The sequence below is a fragment of the Dendrobates tinctorius genome, unplaced genomic scaffold (assembly GCF_039654945.1).
Source record: "Dendrobates tinctorius isolate UK_male_01 unplaced genomic scaffold, ASM3965494v1 ptg000229l, whole genome shotgun sequence".
Taxonomy (NCBI): domain Eukaryota; kingdom Metazoa; phylum Chordata; class Amphibia; order Anura; family Dendrobatidae; genus Dendrobates; species Dendrobates tinctorius.
The window spans coordinates 3,671,950-3,695,141 of NW_027361896.1; the positions used below are offsets into that span (position 1 = coordinate 3,671,950).

Sequence of the window (23,192 nt, forward strand, 5' to 3'; positions counted from 1 at the left end):
CCTTAATTGAATCCAAATAATTCAACCTCACAGTTTAACCCCTTAGGTGCAAGACTGTCCATATTAAAAATCCACTGACTCTCCATGCGGGACATTTGCTTAATATAGTTTCCTTTTCTCCAATTTTTGCACACAACTTGGAGACCTGTGATTGTCGTTCCCATAGGGGATCCCCCATGATATTCGCAATAGTGTTTAGACAATGTTCTTTTTATTTGGTCAGGGGGTCCAGATACATTGACACAGTTTTTAACGGACATAAATAAAAATCAATATTTTTTAAATTTTAATGCAGTGGCGAGTAGGGTGTCAATAATTTTTTTAGATCTTAATATTTTTATAGACAGTGGAACTATTCACACTAAAACATATCATAAACTGACTGACTCTAATAACTATATTTCGCTGAACAGTTGTCATTTATCCACTTGGCTCATCAATGCCCCAAAGAGTCAATTTTTACGAGCACATAGAAATTGTTCACGAAAACAAGATTTTCTTGATGAAACAAATACACTAATTTATAAATTTAAGGGGAAAAGATATAGAGAGGATTTCCTTCTGGATGAAAGAGAAAAAATAAATAATATTCCTAGGGATAACTTACTCCAAGATAAACATAACCATGATTCACAATATGATATGAATGATGATGTTCCAATCATAACCCAGTATAGAGCAAATACTCATATTCTGAGAAAAATTGTAAAAAAAATACTGGGGGATTTTACGAGAAGATAACACCATAGGGGATCTATTACCAATGGAGCCAAAATTCATTTATAGAAAGGCAAGAAATTTGAGGAATCTAGTGGCACCAACAGTACCTATAGCCAATCGAAGAAAAGTACCCCAATCTGGTCCCTTTGGTCAGAGACCCAGCTATTACCCATGCCGCAGTTGCAGGATTTGTAAAACATTAAAAACAGAAAAACAGTTTATCATATCCAACGGAAATTAAATATTTAAAATCCGGGATTTTATTACGTGTAACACAGCAGGGGTTATCTATTCATTAAGATGCCCCTGTGATAAACTATATATAGGACGCACAAAGCGTCCATTACGAGTAAGGGTGAATGAGCACCTTAGGAATATAAATAAAAAATTCCTAGGACATCCCTTGTCTAAACACTATTGCGATTATCATGGGGGATCCCCTATGGGAACGACAATCACAGGTCTCCAAGTTGTGTGCAAAAGTTGGAGAAAAGGAGACTATATTAAGCAAATGTCTCGCATGGAGAGTCAGTGGATTTTTAATATGGACAGTCTTGCACCTAAGGGGTTAAACTGTGAGGTTGAATTATTTGGATTCAATTAAGGGTTGTACCAGAAGATATTTAAGGTGACCAATTCCTCCATTGGACCATCCATGATGAAGGAAACCGTGTTTTTTCCGAAACTAGTCGGAGAGGAATTGGTCCACTGTGCTCCCAGTAATCTATTACGTGACATCACGAAGGTCCTGTTGGCTCAACTCACGCCACAGCTTCACATCATGCACACTGCATGCTGGCACACTGCTGGAAGAGGGGAGCGTGGAGTGTCTGTCACCGGCCGGGACTGCACTCCTGAAGAGCCATGGTATTAACCCATGTTTATCTGGCAAATATCATTCAATCTGACTTCACATCAAGATATACAGCGCTCTTTACTGGTCCTCTGGAGTCCAGACATCCACTCAGATTACACCTTAAGGTAATAACTACCTAACTTGGAGCAATCCAATTCATTTGTGTGTATTTTTTAGTTCACTACAAGCTAAAGGGATTCATTATTAAGCGCAAATTTTAATAATTTATTTATATTTTATTGATCACATTGGTGGTATGTGTTCCTAATTTGAAGCGTTACTCTATTTTTTCTACAATTACTAGCGCCACCTACAGTCTATACTAGATTGTGGATTTAATCTGCTCTCCTGGATGATTCAAGGTCCAAAACATGTAGCCATTCAATTGTGGATTTATTCAACGCGTTTCAAAGTACACGACTTCTTCATCAGGAACACCACAATCATTCAGCAGTGCAGATTAAATTCACAATCTACCCATTTTTTATAATCCTATCCTGTGTGATACTGGGCTCACCCTGAGCTCCCCCTGCAGTGTGTGTCAGAGGGTGGTCTGTGTCGGCACCGTAATAAATTGTGTTATTTCCAGATTTACAGAAGGTCGATAACACCATAGAAATGATAAAAATAATATGCCTCAGTTACCACAACGGTCTACAAGGAGAACTGTTGCTCATAACAACCAATCACAGGCCAGCTTCTTTTAAACAGCTCTGGTGAAATGAAAGATGCTTAGTGATTGGTTGCTATGTGGAGTGGGCGTGTCCGATACACACACATACATACACTCATTTTTATATATATAGATTTCTTTATATAGCTAAACACCATTGTTAATGTGACGCTCAGGGAGAGGCAGTGCCCGAGAGTGGACCCTCTGGATCACGGATCTGGAGCCCCCGGGCCGAGTGCGCCAGGTGAAAACCGACCCCTATACAGGGACCGTTAGGAGCAGGACCGCAGGGGTCAGAACCGAGACAGCTGGAACCAAGAGGGGCGGCTCGAAGGACTAGCACGGCTATGAGCGAGACTGGGATACCGGACAGAGACTAAGGTACCTGAGCAGGGGGTATCGGAAGAGGACAGGTATAGGGGAACCAGACAGCAAATACCCGCAGGGGGCAATAGGACTAGGCCACAGAACGCGGAGAGAAGCAGACTTGATAGCCGTATGAACAGGTATAGCAATGGATGGACCACAGACAGGAGCACCAGGACATGGAACAAGACAGGCACAGGGGCACGTACACCAAAAGGGAGCCAGGGAAGACACAGAGTGGAATACAAGGACAAGGGAGGACGAAAGGCGGACAGGAAGGAAGGTAACAGAACCAGCGGCAGAGACGAAGCAGGCAGGATCAGGGGAAAACACCAGACAAGAAGACTATAGACGAACTATAGGCGGTCAGATCAGTGCAGGGAGTAGCAAACAATAACCAGGCGTCTTCCCCTTATGGGAGACACCTGATATACCTCATGCCTGGAAGTGGATCACAGACCCTGCCCCTCAGCGACGCCCATCGCCAGGTTAAGGAAGCTGTCGGGCGCGCGCCCTCGGCCTAGGGCGCGTGCACGGGACCGCAGCAGAGCGGAAGGCAGAGCGAAGGAGCGCACGAGTGGAGGAGCGTGGGGAAGAAGAGACTGCGGCGGATGCTGCCGCTGATGGGACGGCAGCGGACACGGCCACCGATATCACAGCTAAAGGTTTTCAGCATCAATAATGAGGGCCACATGCAAAAATACATGCATTTACACGCCTTTGCATGTTATCAATGAGGTTATAAATGGTCCTGAAAAATTATCTGCCATGTCGAATGGGCTTGGGCTTACAATTCATCAAGATCTTCTGCTGTCAACTTGCTTTGCAATTGCCAACCAATGATGTCCCAGTTGTGCTTTATGGAAGATAAGTCTGGAGATGCTGCAGTCCATGGTAGCACGTTTAGGCCATGTAGTTTACTCACAGAACACAAGCAACATGCAGACTGAGATTGTTGTAATGAAAAACAGTACCTGGGACACTTTGCAGAAATGGATGTACCATTGATTCCACAACCAAATCAATGTAACGTCAAGTTATTGGTGTGAATTAAAAGTTAAAGACATGTGGCTATTATACATTAGAGTGATGATTATGGAACCATTCTGCAACACAAGTGAAATGAGATGCCACATATCAAACCTAAGGTGTCAAACATTATCTACACAAACTGTAGGAAGGCATTTGCAAGACATTGGACAATGAGACAGATGTACAAGTACAGGTGTCCTGTTGACTTAATGCCACCACTATCAAAAGCCATCATTCTGCAGAACAAGACAGTAATAGAGGCTTGAATGGAAGTTTATCTTCTTCAGCAACAAGTCTTACATTTGTCTTGGATTGATTGATAGCTGGAGATTGGACGTGATGAGGGAACGCAAAAGTGTTTCAGGACGTGTTTTGCAACACAACACAAGTCTGCATGTTGCTCGCAAAACGGTGAACAAACTAAATGGCCTGAACATGCTACAATGGCTTGCAGTTAAGCCCCCGTCACACACAGCGATCTGGCTAGGGAGCTCGCTGCTGAGTCACAAGTTTTGTGACGCAACAGCGATCTCACAAGCGAGATCGCTGTGTGTGACATCAGTGACCGGCCCCCCTGCCGGGTATCGCTGATCGTTCTTGAAAGCTCTGGACTTTTTTGGGTCGTTGGTCTCCCGCTGGCCAGCATGCATCGCTGCGTGTGGCAGGAGGGAGAGCAACGACCAGCGAGCAGGAGCTGGTAACCAAGGTAAACAGTGGGTTTCTAAGCGCCGAGCGGCGCTTCGAAACCCTCTGTGTACCTTAGTTACCAGCGCACTGGTGCAGGGAGCTGGTAACCAAGTTAAACAGCGGGTTTCAAAGTGCCGCGCGGCGCTTAGAAACCCGCTGTTTACCTTGGTTACCAGCTCCCTGCATCAGCGCGCTGGTAACTAAGGTACACAGCGACGCGCCAGCTCGTCGTCGCTGGTGTTGATTGCTCACCAGCGATCATGTAGTGACACACCAGTGATCCTGACAAGTTCATATTGTTGTCGGGATCGCTGGTGAGTCGCTATGTGTGACGGGGCACTTAGAGATGAGTTGATTGTTTTGTGCAGCCCCGATCCAGGTCAGTGCTTTCTGGCCATAGACAGGAGCTGTGCAAATTTTCTTACCCTCCGTGATCCCATCCTTGACTTATGATTAGCCATGCTGAGGAGATGTCACCTGTACGACACACAGAAAACATTACGCCAGGTTGGCTATTCAAATGCCGCACAGGGAAACCCAGAAGCTTTAGAAATTTGTGAAGCTCTTGTCCACAAAAAAAGAGCACTGACCTAGACCATGGTTCCACAAAGTGATCTGCTTATCTCAAACTCAGCAGTGAAGTCATTCCTGCAAATCACGCACTCATGCCCACAGGAGCGTACTCACATAATGAGAGGAATGTGTATTCTAGAGAAATCAACACCTACTCTTCTCAAATAGTCACCCACTTATATGCATAGTGTAACGAAAGGTTTAAGGTTAGTTCATTATTCACCAATCACATCCTATACTTTAGTCTTGTTTTTTCCCAGAGCACCTAAGTTGGGGTTTGAGCCTGTCATATCTACTTTATATATTGCGTTATGGCAGTCTGTTAGACGGACTGCGTTACACCGCGGCATAACGCGGTGTAACGCAGTCTGTTAACGCTGCCATTAACACCTATTATCAGGTGCATCGCCAACGCATGCCATAATCAGCATGCGCTAGTGATGTGCTGTCATTCTGTGATGGAGCCTCGGATGCGGACTGCAACATCTGAGGCTCCGTCACCGCTACCGCAGATGAAGCATCTGCGCTAACGGTATAGCAGAACGTGATCGCGTTATGCTCTAGTGTTAACGCAGCCCGTCAACGCTATGCGTTGAACAGACTGCTTTAACGCAGTGTGACCCTAGCCTTACCCTAGTAGGCCCTATATTGCTTATCACTTACTTGACAGCGGAGGTTGGCACTAGTGATTTGTGAGAGTTCTCGGATAAGGTGTTATCCGAGCATGATCGAGTGCTAATAGAGCATCTTCGGAATGACTATGACTATGTTTGAGTCACCGTGGCTGCATGTCTTGCGGCTGTTCAACAGCCGCAACACATGCAGGGACTACCTAACAAACAGATAATCCCTGCATGCTTGCGGCTGTCAAAGAGTTGCCAGACATGCATGCAGTCAACGGCGACTCAAAGATAGTATTAGAGCACACCGAAGATGCTCTATTAGTACTCGAGTATGCTTGGATAACACCTTATCCGAGCAAGCTCGCTCATCACTAGTTGGCACTCTATAATTTCGACTTCTCGCCCCCACTCATCGTAGGCTGTCCCTCAAAACCCTGTTTTTCCACTATATAAAACACAAATACAGTATATGTTCAATCTAATATATAAAGCTCAATGTGGGTGTGTATGTATGTATGTATGTATGTCTGGGATTGGCTTCCGCACCGTCACAGCTACAGCCACAAAATTGGGCACAGTCACACGTCTGGACCCCGAGAGCTTCATAGGCTATGTTGTGAGGCGAAATTTTAACCCTGCACGTTCCAATTTACCAAACAATTTTGCCCCTATCTACATAATGGGGCAAAAGTGTATGTATGTATGTATTGGCATCTGCACCGTCATAGCTACAGCCACAAAATTTTGCACAGTCACACGTCTGGACCCCGAGAGCGTCATAGGCTATGTTGTGAAGTGAAATTTTGACCCCGCGCGTTCCAATTCACCAAACAATTTTACCCCTATGTACATAATGGTGCAAAAGTGAAAGGAAAAGTGTTGGAGGCAAATTGACAGCTGCCAGATGTGAACAAGGGGGACTTAAAGAATGAGAGCGATGGCGCCAAAGAGTATATACCGTACAGTTGCTAAGGTGGGGTCCTGACATGGGATACTCACCACACACGGGGATATGAACACACACACAAAATGCGCCACACACTACCACGTGCTTCAACACATATACCACCCTCAGCACTCTTTTCACCACACATATGTGGCGCCCCCAGGAGTATGGTCGCCACAGTGGCATTACCTTCCTCCTAGGGAGGGTGATGTCATGCTTGGAAGCAATGAAAGGGTCTCTATCAGGTAAATACAACACACAGCACAGTTCCCACTCAAGGCCAGCAGAGGGAGCTCTGAACCAAACTGGGGGAGGAGCTGCTCTCTGGGGGCCGGGAAGGGGAATTTAGTCAGTTCTGTGAGGAGGGCAAAGTGTGTGGATGTGGAAAAGAGGAGCTGGAGGATTGAGCAGAATGCAGGCTCACTTCTAGCTGTAGCACATGGTTCGGAGTCCGGTATCCAAAGTTGTATGGATGCTGATGATCCTGCAGCAGAAACCGGAGGAACAGAAGGCTGTAAATGCTCTGTTCCCAACTCAGACTCGGAGGCACAGCAGTAACGTGTGTGAGCCAGAGGAAATAAGAGGCTACGGCGGCATGCCATATGAGGGGCGTTCTAAAGAGAGCAAGCAAGGGGAACTTCAGTGTAACTCAGAACTGCAAGTACCTCAGATAAGTGCTAGGAAGGAGACTACACAACCCATCTGCACGGAGAGATTCCTAAGTTGCTTCCAGGCTAATCAACTCCTGTTCCATCTGTGATCTGAATCCTGGACTGCACTGACAAAGCACAGTAAAGGAAACTGTGCCTTGTTGTGTCATTGCCTTCTTCCTGCAACTCCTTCAGCACTGCTACATCTCTGAGCCTAACACTGCACCCTCTCCCTCAACACCTATTACTACTGCCCTGGGACTACAGCTCCATCTATGGGGAGCTTCAACATCATTGCTGCACCACACCATCTGTCCCAGAGAAGCTACCCTGCAGCGCTGGTCAAACTGACCAGAAACCACAGGTGGCGTCACAAATCATCTCAATAACTTTATCCCATCACTCTACCCCTTTTACATTGACTGCCTGAGTCCACGGACCGGGTCACTGCCACTGTGACATCTTCTATTGAAATCAACGGGCCCGGCACCGAGTATCCTACTGCCTCCGGGTCGGGTCACATACACCAACCTCGCCACATAAAAGTCAAAACACAAAAGTTGCCACTCAAAACTCGCCACGCTGTCCCAGAGCTGTTTAAAAGTTGAAAAATGAGCTGTGATTGGTTGCTATCAGCAACAGTTTTCTTTGTAGACAGTTGTGGTAACTGAGGCCTATTATTCTTATCATTTCTATGGTGTTATCGTCCTTCTGTAAAGCTGGAAATAACACAATTTATTACCGTGCCAACACAGGCCACCCTCTGACACAGACTGCAGGGGGAGCCCAGTATCACACAGGATAGGATTAGGTACACGGCTCAGCAGTCAGCATCACACAGGATAGGATTAGATACACAGCTCATCAGTCAGTATCATACAGGATAGGATTAGATACACAGCTCATCAGTCAGTATCATACAGGATAGGATTAGATACACAGCTCAGCAGTCAGTATCACACAGGATAGGAATAGCTACACAGCTCAGCAGACAGTATCACACAGGATAGGACTAGATATGCAGCTCAGCACACAGTATCACACAGAATAGCATTAGATACACGGCTCAGCAGACGGTATCACACAGGATAGGATTAGATGCACGTGTTTTTTTTTTTATAAACTCTTTATTTAAGAATGTTGTTACAGAGATATCATCAGAATACAAATCAGTATAATCAACACTCAATTTTTTTATTTTAAATGAAGGGGTTCAGGAGGAGAATAGGGAAAGAGGGAGGAAGGGGAGAACATGGATTCAGGTAAAGTTGGGAAGGAACGGAGGGGGTGGGAGTGGAAGTCCTACTGGATGAAAGCCTCCATCTTTAGAGTCACAGTTGAAGAGAACCAGAATATATATATTCAAATAAAGCATAAATAGTACATTGCATTTTTAATGCTTCCTTTAGAGCTTAATATTGTTTTGATAAATAAACCATTGGTGCCATCTTCCATTTAAATTGTCTTGTTTGCAGTGAGCCAGTCGAATTTTTTCAAGGGAGTATATATTGTTAGCCTCGTTTACCCATTCTGATAAGGAAGGTGGGTCAGTATCCTTCCAATGCCTAGCAATGAGGATTTTAGCTGCGTTAAGTAAGTGAGAGCTTACAATGTAGTCACTTACACATTTGAGCCCAGGACGGACATTCAAAAGGACCTGTTTAGATGTCAGAGGGGGTATTGTTCGAAAGACCTTCTTTATGTGACTATATATCAGTTCCCAGAAGGGTATAATTTTGGTGCATTCATACCATATATGAGCAGGCGTACCTGGCATTAAATTGCATCTCCAACAATAAGAAGAGTAAGATTTGTCAATCCTAGAGAGGGTATCTGAGGTTTTATACCAACGAGAAATAATCTTATAATTTAGCTCTTTGTATCTTGTTGAGGGAGAAATGGAGTGAATCTCTTTCCAGAGTCTAGAAATTTCTTCTGGTAATAATGATATATTTAATTCTTTCTCCCATTTACTAATGAAGATAGGAGGTTCTATTGTATCACAGAGTAATTTGTAAATTTTTTATATAATTTTTTTATTTGTTTTAAAGTCAAAAAAGGTATCATGAGTATATTTATCGATAAATTTATTGGAGATGTTAGGTATCTAAGTTCTAATTGTAGATTGTAAGCTCTCACGAGCAGGGTCATCTCATTTCGTCTTATTTTGCTTCAATTATTGTATTGTTAACGTTGTTACTTATGACTTGTGTTTTTAAACTGTTAAACTGTAAAGCGCTGTGGAATATGTTGGTGCTATATAAATAAAGATTATTATTATTATTAATTGTTTCTCTTATAATTACAAACTCTATCTCTGACATTGCAACACCTCTAAATATGGTACTGAGCTCTTTTGTAGAAACAATGCTATTATTTTGACTAAAGTGGCCAATATGTATATAAGAGAGAGTCCCTAATTTTTTTATTTTATTTTTAACTAGCTGAAGAGCCCAGCGCTGCCCGGGCATAGTAACTAACTGTGGTTAGTTATAACAAATTATAATTATCCTCCATCCCATAGTCCCGTGCCCATATACCCATTGTACATATCCACGATCTCATAGGCCCGTGCCCATATACCCATCATACATATCCTCCACCCCATAGTCGAGTGCCCATATACCCATCCTCCATCCCATAGTCCCATGCCCATATACCCATCATACATATTCTCCATCCCATAGTCCCATGCCCATATACCCGTCATACATATTCGCCATCCCACAGTCGAGTGCCCATATACCCATCACACATCCTTCATCTCATAGTCCCATGCCCATATACCCATCATACATATCATCCATCCCATAGTCCCGTGCCCATATACCCATCATACATATCTGCCATCCCATAGTCCCGTGCCCATATACCCATCATACATATCCTCTATCCCATAGTCCAGTGCCCATATACCACCATCACACATCCTCCATCCCATAGTCCCGTGCCCATATATCCATCATACATATCCTCCATCCCATAGTCCAGTATCCATATACCCATCACACATCCTTCATCCCATAGTCCAGTGCCCATATACCATCACACATCCTCCATCCCATAGTTCCGTGCCCATATACCCATCATACACATATCCACCATCTCATAGGCCCGTGCCCATATACCCGTCATACATATCCTCCATCCCACAGTCCGGTGCCCATATACTCATCACACATCCTCCATTCCATAGTCAACCATTATGGCATCCTAATGAGCGGCGGCAGGGCTTGCAACCTATGATGACATCAGTGTCGCCATGGCAACCATTGTGACATCATAATGAGGGGAGGGGCTTGATACGCACACACTGTTTCCCCAGTATGCAAATAGGGGCATTATGACATCATAAATAGGGGAGGGGCTTGATGCTCACACACTTTTTCCCCAGTATGTAGATAAGGGCAAAATTGTTTGATGAATTGGAACGCGCGGGGTTAAAATTTCGCCTCACAACATAGCTTAGGACGCTCTTCGGGGTCCAGACGTGCGACTGTGCCAAATTTTGTGGCTGTAGCTGCGACGGTGCGGATGCCTATCCCGGACATACACACATACATACACACATACATACATACACACTTTGAGCTTTATATATTAGATGGCTCTGTATCTATTCGGGATCAAGTGCAATAATGGCGTATATGTGCAAATATTAGGAACAAAATTGTATTTTTTGTTAGTTTTGCTGCAAATAGATATTGAAAGTTTAGTTAAAGGATTCTCGATCTTACTGTATTTAAATTTATTATATGGCGTTGACCAAAGATAATGGTCAATATTCTTATTTAAAACATTTAGTTCAATGTCGACCCATAATTTCCTAGGGGGGAGAATTTTTGTTTCTCTTATTCTGGCCATATGCGAGGCGTGTCTATATTTCTCAAAGTCGGGTAAACCCAGCCCTCCTTTGCATTTCCTTTTTATTAATGTTGAGTGTTTGATCCTACTACTTTTGTTTTGCCAAATAAATTTGGAAACTAGGGTTTTGATTTTTTGAAAAAAGGATTGTGGAATATCGATAGGTAACACTTGAAGGAAATAAAGTATTTTGGGTAGAGTGATCATTTTCACGATATTAATTCTACCAAACCAGGAAATAGGCAGATCCCTCCATGTGGAAATGTCTTGCTCCAGGTTGCGAATTAGAGGTATAAAATTCAGACTATATAGGGAGGAAATGGAGTTTTGTATATAATCTTTTGTATATAAACGGAATTAGTTTTCTTTTTAACCAAGTTTGCCAGATTATTACCGCACTTATTCGCCTGGGTGTATATTTTGAATCTTGAGTATTGCAAGTATTTTTAAGATTCTTGTATCAACAGTTCTCTGATTTCTGCTCTGAGTCTAAAAAGATCTTTTTCTAAGGAGGCTTCTTGAGAGGTTTTATGTTTCTCCTCTAATACTTTAATTTGGGAGAGTAGTGAGGTTGTGAGTTTCTCTTTTTCTTTTTTTTCTTAGAGCCCAATTCTAAAAAATAACCCGAGCACCGCTTTGTGTGCTTCCCAGACATTATAATCAGAGATGTCGCTACTACTGTTCTCCCAAAAAAATTGTTTAATATTTTTCCTTATGGATTCTTGAGACTCAGTATCGTAAATTAAATTATTATTAAGTTTCCAATTAAAAGCGTGTTTTTTTGTGTTACTTAATGTGATGATGGTGAGCAATAGGTCCTAGTATATTATATTATCGTAAGAGGTCTTTTTAACCGAGCTTATTAAGTCATGTGGTATGAATAGATAGTCGATTCTGGAATATTTTTTATGTACTGACGAGAAAAAAGAATAATCTCTCTTTGAGGGGTGTATTATTCTCCATATATCCAGCAGGAGTAGATCCATCAGTGCTTTTTTTATGTATCTAATTGTTTTATGTGGTATGGATGATTGCCCATTAGAGGTATCGAGAGGGGGGTGTAGGGGAATATTAAAATCGCCCCCCAAAATTGGTACACCTTCAGCAAAATTGTTAAAATTGTTAAAAAGCCGAAATATTTTCTTGAAAAAGGGAAGATGATTCACATTTGGGGCATATATATTAATTAAAGTGTAAGTCTTGTTGTAGATCATACATTTCAGAAAAAGATATCTCCCGTTTCCATCAAGTAAAGCATCCTTAAATACAAAAGGGAGATTCTTGCTAATTACAATGGAAACCCCTTAATTTCTTTTATTTGGACAGGTGGAATTGTACCATTTAGTATATGTTTTACTTTTGGTTATAGGAGTATATGTCTTCCTGAAATGGGTTTCTTGAAAAAAAATTACATCTACTTTATTTTTCTCTAAATGTCTCAGTATTTGTGATCTTTTCTGTGGGACATTTATGCCTTTAACATTGAAGGTTGCTATGTTTAGATTGGCCATATGTATGGTTTGTATTTGGAGACATTGTGTAAGAGGCTACCAAAAGGACTTAAGAGAAAAAACTAAAACTGGGGGTAACAGTTATTAACGTGTTTGAAGAAAACATGAGAATCGGGACGGATTACTGACCCGACTTAAGTTCACAGTTTGCTACTGGTTGGATAAGTACCAGATGGTATCCAACCAGAAGAGATAGCAAATAAAGATCACCAGATCTGGGGGGGCGTGGATCTGACGGTGAAAGTCCCAAAGGGAGAGACAGTTTGAAGAAAGAAAGGGGGAAAAGAAAAAGAGAAGACAGGGCAAAAGATAAGAGAAGGACGCAGTAAAGAAAAGACAGAGAAAATGCAGGTACCAATCCTGACTGAGTCTTACTTATAGAAGGACTAAAACCAGAATATATCAAGTGTTAAACATTTCCTGTTAACTAGCTTATGTTATTAAACGCAATAAATTGTGAAAAAAAAGAAAAGGTGGTCAAGCATAGAAACACATTATTCAAAATTGGTGAAGAGTTCGTGACTCCAAGAGCTAGGCCATTCCTTCTGGAGTTGGAGCTTTTCAGCCTTCACCATCTTTGTTGTTTCCATTGGGCATTTTGTTAATGTCCGCATTCAAACTTCTGATTTTCTTAGGCTTATTTGGTGTAGTATTAGACCATTTTTCATGTACTGGTAGTGGCGGGAATTTGAGAAATTCTTCTGCAGTTGTCCAGTCTGGTAGTTGAAGTTGAGAAAGTTCCAGCTTATTTAGAACAAAAGGTAAATCCTCCGGTGTTCTTATAATCAAAGTTTTGCTGTCCAGGAAGATAGCGAGTCCAAATGGGAACATCCATCTATAGGCTATGTTTCTATCTCTGAGGGTCCTAGTTAGGGGCTGAAGTTGTCTCCTGAGATCCAGAGTGAGTTTTGAGAGGTCTTGAAAAATTTGGATCTCGTTGTCTTCATTTTCAATTTTAGCTGCTTGCCTTGATCTGTGATAGATTTCTTCTTTAATTTTAAAGCTTTGTATACAACAGAGAACATCCCTAGGTTTGTCTGGGCTTATATTTTTGGGCCTGTAGACTCTGTGGGCCCTTTCGATGCAAATATTAGAATCTTCATTGCACAACAAATCCCTAAATATGTTAATGAGAGTACAATCATGGCCAAAAGTTTTGAGAATGACACAAATATTAATTTTTACAAAGTCTACTGCTTCATTTTTTCTAATGGCAATTTGCATATACTCCAGAATGTTATAAAGAGTGATCAGCTTAACAGCAATTACTTGCAAAGTCAATATTTGCCTAGAAAATTAACTTTATCCCCCAAAACACATTTCAACATCATTGCAGCCCTGCCATAAAAGGACCAGCTAACATCGTTTCAGTGATTGCTCCATTAACACAGGTGTGGGTGTTGATGAGGACAGGGCTGGAGATCAATCTGTCATGATTAAGTAAGAATGACACCACTGGACACTTTAAAAGGAGGCTGGTGCTTGGCATCATTGTTATCTCTAAAGAAACACGTGCAGTCATCATTGAACTGCACAAAAATGGCCTAACAGGGAAGAGTATCGCAGCTAGAAAGATTGGACCTCAGTCAACAATCTATCGCATCATCAAGAACTTCAAGGAGAGAGGTTCCCTTGTTGCCAAAAAGGCTCCAGGGCGCCCAAGAAAGACCAGCAAGCGCCAAGACCGTCTCTTAAAAGTGTTTCAGCTGCGGGATCGGGCTACCAGCAGTGCAGAGCTTGCTCAGGAATGGCAGCAGGCAGGTGTGAGTGCATCTGCATGCACTGTGAGGCGGAGACTCTTGGAGCAAGGCCTGGTCTCAAGGAGGGCAGCAAAGAAGCCTCTTCTCTCCAGGAAAAACATCATGGACAGACTGATATTCTGCAAGAGGTACAGGGAGTAGACTGCTGAGGACTGGGGTAAAGTCATTTTCTCTGATGAATCCCTTTTTCGATTGTTTGGGACATCTGGAAACGGCTTATTCGGAGAAGACTAGGTGAGCGCTACCACCAGTCTTGTCTCATGCCAACTGTCAAGCATCCTAAAACCATTCATGTGTGGGGTTGCTTCTCAGCCAAGGGAATGGGCTCTCTCTCAGTCTTGCCTAAAAACACAGCCATGAATAAAGAATGGTACCAGAATGTCCTCCAAGAGCAACTTCTCCCAACCGTCCAAGAGCAGTTTGGCGATCAACAATGCCTTTTTCAACATGATGGAGCACCTTGCCATAAAGCAAAGGTGATAACTAAATGGCTCAGGGAACAAAACATAGAGATTTTGGGACCATGGCCTGGAAACTCCGCAGATCTTAATCCCATTGAGAACTTGTGGTCAATCATCAAGAGACGGGTGGACAAACAAAAACCTTCAAATTCAGACAAAATAAAAGCATTGATTTTGCAAGAATGTACTGCTATCAGTCAGGATTTGATCCAGAAGTTGATTGAGAGCATGCCAGGGAGAATTGCTGAGGTCCTGAAGAAGAAGGGTCAACACTGCAAATATTGACTTGCTGCATTAACTCATTCGAACTGTCAATATAACCTTTTGCTACTCATAATATGATTGCAATTATATTTCTGTATGTGATAAAAACATCTGACAAACACATAAAAACCAGAGGCCAGCAGATCATGTGAAAATATAATATTTGTGTCATTCTCAAAACTTTTGGCCATGACTGTAGATGTAATGTCCTTATCCAGAATTTTTTCAGGAAGCCCTCTGATTCTCAAGTTGTTCCTTCTTGACCTGTTCTCTAGGTCATCTATATGAATTTTTTGTAGGAAGCTCTCCTTTTGATTTTCAATTAGAATTTCGGTAACACGTTCGGAGTGTGTGGTTATCTGATCACATGTGCCTTCCAAAGTCTGCACTCTTGTGTATACAGTACCTGCTTGACATCTTTTCTAAGATCTGCTATTTCTGCTTTAATGGTTTGGGTAAAGTCTTTAAAGAGATTCCTTATGCATTCTGTAGTAGGTAAGGTTTTAATATAATCTTTAAGGCTTGTTTCTTCACATGCATTGTCCTCTTCCTCGTCGCTATCAGACCATTGCGCGAGAGAAGAACTTTTTTTATGTGCAGAATTTGATTTACTGGAGTGAATATCCAGAGAGAGTTGTTTTCTAGATCTCTTTTTGTCTTGGCCCTTCTTGGGGGTTTTCGCAGTTTTGGCTACCTCTTCAGTTTGCATTTTGGTAGATTTACCCATTTTTTAAATCTGGTTTGAATGTAACTCAATCAGGAAGTATGGCAAGATCAAGTCATTTAGAAATTATTCATAATCTCATAGACAACTGGTCATGGAGAGGTGATTTACATTAGAAGTGGATTCCTCAGGTTATGTCTAAAGGGGCCACTAGGTGGCAACAAAGATAAATAATATCCTTCTCCCTCTTTCTTTGTTTGTCACAGGAGGTGAGTAAGATCCAGGCACCGGCCCAGAGGTTGTAGATAATGCTACTTATGTGATGTAGGGCGGGGATCACCAGCACCGACCGCGCCAGCAACCCGGACCCGGCCGGCACAGGAGCACCACGCCCCCAAGTGACAGAGGCCTGCGCACGGGTAGCAAACTGCGAATGCCCTGTGGCGTTGTGTTTTAGAGGGGAATGCCACAGCTTGTTCCTCTGTGGTGAGAGAAGAGTACAATACGCCTAGAATATGCAGTCCTTTTTATATGGGAGAGCGTTCAGAGGGTTGCTATGAGGATTGTGGGGTTGGTAATAAAAGAAATTCACGTCCAGGGATTTTTGTTAATATCTTTTTAACAGTGCGACTTTGGGGTGTCGTAAGCCTGGCTTTGCTGCTATTGTCAGTGGTTTGATGTTATTTAGGGTGAGAGAGGCTGGAAGGATGTTCACAGCAGCTCTAAAAATAATGTCTGAGTCGGATAAATTCTTTAAACAGACACTAGATGTCAGCTGAGTCCTGCTATTTTAGCATTAATATATGCTAGTGATAGTGTTTCAACTGTTCCAGGGAGACTCCACTATCCCCTCACAGGATATTTGCATAAGCGCTGCAGCACAGTGTGTTTCTTGTTATGATGAGTCACCGAAGGAGGAAAAAACAAAATACCAGCTAAGTCCAGAAAAACCAGAGAGGTTGGCAGCTATCGGATTGCAGACCCCTGGACCTATCCACAACAACTAGCAGTAGCCGTGGGGGGTTCCTACAGTGCCCTAGACCCCTCAGTCACAGCCGGAGAACTACATAGCCTAAAGACAGAAAGGGGAAAAACTAAACTGCCCCAGAGCAGACCCCAAAGCAATAGGCAGCCCCCAACATATAATGACGGTGAAGCAAGATGAAAACACTAACACAGATAGAAAGATAGGTTGAGCAAATGATGGGGCCCAAGCTAACTACATAGGACAGGATAGGAAAGCTGCTGTCTGACATCCGCAAAAACCCTATCAAAATGGGCCAACCGACTGATAGGAAAAACAGGCCCTGAAGTCGCTAGGCTTCAAAAGACTATATCAGCACTCAGGTATATTCTGAAGACAGAGCAAAAGATCAACAGATCAGAGACAAAAATGGAATTCAGCTCACCCCCGGCCGGGGATGGCAGAACTCCCAAAAAACAAGGCAAAACAAAAACAAAACTGAAGAGTACAAAGCAGAGAAGAAAAACTTAGCTTTGAGATGCAGGAATCAGACTGGTCTCCAAGAATTCAGCAGGAAAATCACCAACCAGGAAGAAGGGCATCGGCAGCCTTATATCCAGTCCTCAATTCCAGCCACCCAGTCATCATCTTGCTGCCCAGGTGTTTGGTAATCAGCCTCACTACCTTCCTTCACCAGAGGAGGAAGTTCATCAGACCTCAATGGTGAAGGGAAAAATGAACTCACAACAGTTTCTTCTCTGTGTTCACTGATTTCACTTAATGCTTCTGGTGCCCAGCACAAAGAATGGAGGGGGCCAGCCAATCACTGCATACAAAGGATCTTTGAGCTGCTGCAGCCCCTAGGGGATCACCTCGCACCTCTCGGCAGCTCTGGTCTTCACTGCCTAGGCCTCTTGCGCCGCCCCACTCTAATCAAGATGGCTGAGGGCAGGAAAAAACTTCCCCAACACTGTCCAGGGCCCGATTCCCCAGGCTCCCATCTCAAGTGCAGAGCAGTGCGGGAGTCAGACAGAGAGATCTGCGTCTCACAGTGGTGAGTACAGACCAAGGAGCACTCGTTGATATATGTGCCCCACAGCCTCCCGCTCAGGCAGGGAAGAGGAGGGAAGCGTGCAAGAGCTGATAGTCCTGCTGTGTTCAGGTTCTAATCACCGAGGGTTGATTTGGAGATAGCGGGCGACAACTGAACCAGTCAGTCTGGTCACGGGGGGGGGTGGCGGATGTAGGAGCCTGGGGGTCTAATGGATGGTACCTCTGTTTCAGAAATCCTAGTCCTGTTCCACAGCTCTCCTTGACAAATGGCATCTGTCCCCTCTCTGTCAAAATCCCACTCGCTGTCATGTTGCTCAGCCAGGGATGGCAGGATGTTACTCTGTGGTCTTAATTTTGCCTCGAGCTGGTGCAGGACAGGCTTCAATCAGCTTTGAGGGTCTGCTTCTTAACAGAGGGTTCACTTTTTTCGTAGTTTAGACCAAGTTTTTCAGGAGCTCCTGTCCTCCATGTCTTATCCCCAGAACAGCCAGGCCACGCCCCCAGATGCACGGTTTTTATGCGCAATATAATCATTATAATTTGTTATAACTAACCACAGTTGGTTACTATGCCCAGGCAACGCCGGGCTCTTCAGCTAGTAAGAATATAAAAGAAAACACAGTTACAGAAAAAACACTAATGTGGACATGTACTTCTGAGATCCTAGACATATGAAATTATTTTAAAAAATAGAAAACTTCTCAAGTTACAAAATTTTTTATTAAAGGATATCAAAGTAAGGCTATCATACAATCTCAATCGCTATCAAAAAGTAAAGTGCTACTGTGCTAAAAGTGTACCTGTGTAACAATATGGACTATGAATTCCTTGTAAAAAAAGAATATTTATGAAGGACAGATATGGAGAAGTCTATAATATAAACATAGTGCTAAAGATGGAACTGTTCCAATGTACTAATGCACATGCTCTTTAACATAGATTCTCTATGCTATAGTGTCACCCACTGTCAGTGGTTGTCAACAGATATAGTAAAGTGCCGTTGTGCTACAGAGCAGCTGCAAGTATGTTCATCAAAAGAGAAAAACTGAACAAACAGGTTGCTTAGTAGAGTAACTACCAATACAATGCACTGCTTAGGCTGGTTTCACATTTGCGTTTTTTAGCGCTGGAAAAAAACGCATACCTGCGCATGCGTTTTTTCCCCTATATTTAACATGGGTGCGCATACCTGCGCGCTGGTAAGCGCATGTATGCGATTTTCATGCGCTGCGTTTTTTTGGGGTGTGCGTTGGTATTTTCCAGACGCAGCATGTTGCATTTTTTGGCCCTGCAAAAAAGCGCATGCGCACATATGCGCACGTTTTGCGCTAAAAATGGCCATTATAGCCTATGGATGCGCATATGTGCGCACTGGCATGCTCATGTATGCGTTTTTTTGCATATGCGTTTTTTTTTTTTAACCATGGAATTTAGGGGTTTGGGTTAGAGTTAGGGTTAGTTAAGGGGGTTTAGGGTTAGGGTTATGGTCAGGGTCAGGGTTAGGGTTGGGGTTTGGGTCAGGGTTAGGGTTAAGTATGGTTTGGTTAAGGGTTAGGGTCAGGGTTAGGGTCAGGATTAGGGTTAAGTATGGTTTTGTTAAGGGTTAGGGTCAGGGTTAGGGTTAGGGTTGGGGTCAGGGTTAGGGTTAGGGTCAGGGTTAGGGTTAAGTATGGTTTTGTTAAGGGTTAGGGTCAGGGTTAGGGTCAGGATTAGGGTTAAGTATGGTTTTGTTAAGGGTTAGGGTCAGGGTTAGGGTTAGGGTTAGGGTCAGGGTTAAGGTTAGGGTTAGGGTTAGGGTTAAGTATGGTTTTGTTAAGGATTAGGGTCAGGGTTAGGGTTAGGGTTAGGGTCAGGGTTAGGGTTAGGGTCAGGGTTAGGGTTAGGGTTAGGGTCAGGGTTAGGGTTAGGGTCAGGGTTAGGGTTAAGTATGGTTTTGTTAAGGGTTAGGGTCAGGGTTAGGGTCAGGATTAGGGTTAAGTATGGTTTTGTTAAGGGTTAGGGTCAGGGTTAGGGTCAGGGTTAGGGTTAGGGTCAGGTTAGGGTTAGGGTCAGGGTTAGGGTTAGGGTTAAGTATGGTTTTGTTAAGGATTAGGGTCAGGGTTAGGGTTAGGGTTAGGGTTAGGGTTAGGGTCAGGGTTAGGGTTAGGGTCAGGGTTAGGGTTAGTATGATTTGGTTAAGGGTTAGGGTCAGGGTTAGGGTTAGGGTTAGGGTCAGGGTTAGGGTTAGGGTTAGGGTCAGGGTTAGGGTTAGTAAAGTCATGGTTTGGGTAGTGTGAGGGGCCACCTAAAAATGTTGGAAAAAACCGCAAACGCGGTAAAAACGCACTAAAAACGCATACAAACGCATAAAAACGCTGCGTTTTTTTCATGCATGCTCATAAAAATGCTTGAAAAAAACGCAGCAGTTGTATGCTTATGTATGCGTTTTTTCAATGCGTTTTTTTGCGGGAAAAACGCGCTGCAAAAAAAAGCAAGTGTGAAACTAGCCTTAAAGAGGTGGCATTTTCCTAGAATGTAACATAACATATTTGAATATGGATACATAAAAAATAGAAACAGACACTTTGCCAATAATGAAAGAAGATTTCTGGCCACTCCTCATTCACCAAGAGAAAGGAATTATTTTTAATAAAACAGACAAATCAGGAGAGCAGATGGGTTCAATTTAATTAAAATACGGTAATTAGAAATGTCAAAAAGTAATTTTTATAACTTACCTTATCACTGTCTAAAGTGTTTTGTGATGTTCTGGATGCAATTGATATTGTATCAGGTTGACTGCCATCTCCTTGACTGTCAAAATCTTCAGGATCTCTATGATTCAAAGATTAGTGGTTTTTAATAATTTTCTAGAAGAACTAGATGCAAGACGTAAACACTGATGAATCAATACGCCATTAGTATGCAACTGAGGATAATTTTATAACATTATTCTAGGTGATTTTTTTGTTGATTACTACTGGTGACCTGAAAGATAATCTGGTGAAACCTCTAAAAGTTCAACTATTCAATACTGTCAATGACAAATGACCTTATAAAGTTTATAGTATTTGCAAGCAAAGAAGAAAAGAAGAGATCCAATATATAAAGAATAGAATTATTCAGTAAGTAAGCTATATAAAAAGTAGAGGATGCTGCATTAAACTGTTTACTTAACTGCTTAAGTGTCCCTCATAAAATAGAAAGAAACCCAAAACATATACTGTACTCGCCACCCATACAGGACGTCCACTCTGATGGAATATTGAAGGCAGCAGCCAAATGATGATCGCTAATTGACTGCAGTAACCATGTGACATAATTATGCGACATTAATAATAATAATAATCTTTATTTACAGTGGGGAAAAAAAGTATTTAGTCAGTCAGCAATAGTGCAAGTTCCACCACTTAAAAAGATGAGAGGCGTCTGTAATTTACATCATAGGTAGACCTCAACTATGGGAGACAAACTGAGAAAAAAAAATCCAGAAAATCACATTGTCTGTTTTTTTTTCATTTTATTTGCATATTATGGTGGAAAATAAGTATTTGGTCAGAAACAAAATTTCATCTCAATACTTTGTGATATATCCTTTGTTGGCAATGACAGAGGTCAAACGTTTTCTGTAAGTCTTCACAAGGTTGACACACACTGTTGTTGGTATGTTGGCCCATTCCTCCATGCAGATCTCCTCTAGAGCAGTGATGTTTTTGGCTTTTCGCTTGGCAACATGGACTTTCAACTCCCTTCAAAGGTTTTCTATAGGGTTGAGATCTGGAGACTGGCTAGGCCACTCCAGGACCTTGAAATGCTTCTTACGAAGCCACTCCTTCATTGCCCTGGCGGTGTGCTTTGGATCATTGTCATGTTGAAAGACCCAGCCACGTTTCATCTTCAATGCCCTTGCTGATGGAAGGAGGTTTGCACTCAAAATCTCACGATACATGGCCCCATTCATTCTTTCATGTACCCGGATCAGTCGTCCTGGCCCCTTTGCAGAGAAACAGCCCCAAAGCATGATGTTTCCACCACCATGCTTTATAGTAGGTATGGTGTTTGATGGATGCAACTCAGTATTCTTTTTCCTCCAAACACGACAAGTTGTGTTTCTACCAAACAGTTCCAGTTTGGTTTCATCAGACCATAGGACATTCTCCCAAAACTCCTCTGGATCATCCAAATGCTCTCTAGCAAACTTCAGACGGGCCCAGACATGTACAGGCTTAAGCAGTGGGACACGTCTGGCACTGCAGGATCCGAGTCCATGGTGGCGTAGTGTGTTACTTATGGTAGGCCTTGTTACATTGGTCCCAGCTCTCTGCAGTTCATTCACTAGGTCCCCCCCGCGTGGTTCTGGGATTTTTGCTCACCGTTCTTGTGATCATTCTGACCCCACGGGGTGGGATTTTGCATGGAGCACCAGATCGAGGGAGATTATCAGTGGTCTTGTATGTCTTCCATTTTCTAATTATTGCTCCCACAGTTGATTTCTTCACTCCAAGCTGGTTGGCTATTGCAGATTCAGTCTTCCCAGCCTGGTGCAGGGCTACAATTTTGTTTCTGGTGTCCTTTGACAGCTCTTTGGTCTTTACCATAGTGGAGTTTGGAGTCAGACTGTTTGAGGGTGTGCACAGGTGTCTTTTTATACTGATAACAAGTTTAAACAGGTGCCATTACTACAGGTAATGAGTGGAGGAAAGAGGAGACTCTTAAAGAAGTTGTTACAGGTCTGTGAGAGCCAGAAATCTTGATTGCTTGTTTCTGACCAAATACTTATTTTCCACCATAATATGCAAATAAAATGAAAAAAAAAACAGACAATGTGATTTTCTGGATTTTTTTTTCTCAGTTTGTCTCCCATAGTTGAGGTCTACCTATGATGTAAATTACAGACGACTCTCATCTTTTTAAGTGGTGGAACTTGCACTATTGCTGACTGACTAAATACTTTTTTTCCCCACTGTATATAGTGCCAACATTCCGCAGCGCTTTACAGTTTAATAGTTCCAAACATAAGTCATAAGTGACAATGTTAACAATACAATAATTAAAGCAAAATAAGATAAGATGACCCTGCTCGTGAGAACTTACAATCTACAATGAGGTGGGGGAGATACAAAGTACAGGTGTGTATTTACAATTATGTATTTACAATGATGGTCCAGCCATTACTGTTGACAGACACAGCATTGACACTAAAGGAATGTCATTTTCTATGTTACTATGTTGTATTTTTTTTCATTATTTTATATGGTGCACTTTGGCAGTAAAGAAGAAGTTGCCGAGTTGAGGCTGCCTATCAAATGGAACGATAAATTAACTGTAGTGTGCCCAAAAGATTAAAGGTTTGATATTAATTTTGCTGAATATATAGCACAAATATTCACGCTTCCAATAAGAAAATGAGCAAGGAAAAATATGTTATCAAACTGTAAGTACAGTGGCATGTAAAAGTCTGGGCACTGCCGTTAAAAATTATTGTTATTGTGAACAATTAAGCAAGTTGAAGATGAAATGATCTCTAAAAGGCTTGAAGCTAAAAG

The 23,192-nt window shown here is 42.5% G+C and overlaps 1 protein-coding gene across 1 annotated transcript in view; it reads right to left on the reverse strand.

Moving 5' to 3' along the window:
* The window catches only part of TRIO (trio Rho guanine nucleotide exchange factor), a 2,342,529-nt gene that overhangs the window by 688,608 nt on the left and 1,630,729 nt on the right, over window positions 1-23,192 (reverse strand). The window contains 1 exon segment of the mRNA XM_073555735.1: window positions 20,385-20,481. Within this exon segment, the coding sequence (XP_073411836.1) occupies window positions 20,385-20,481 (97 nt within the window).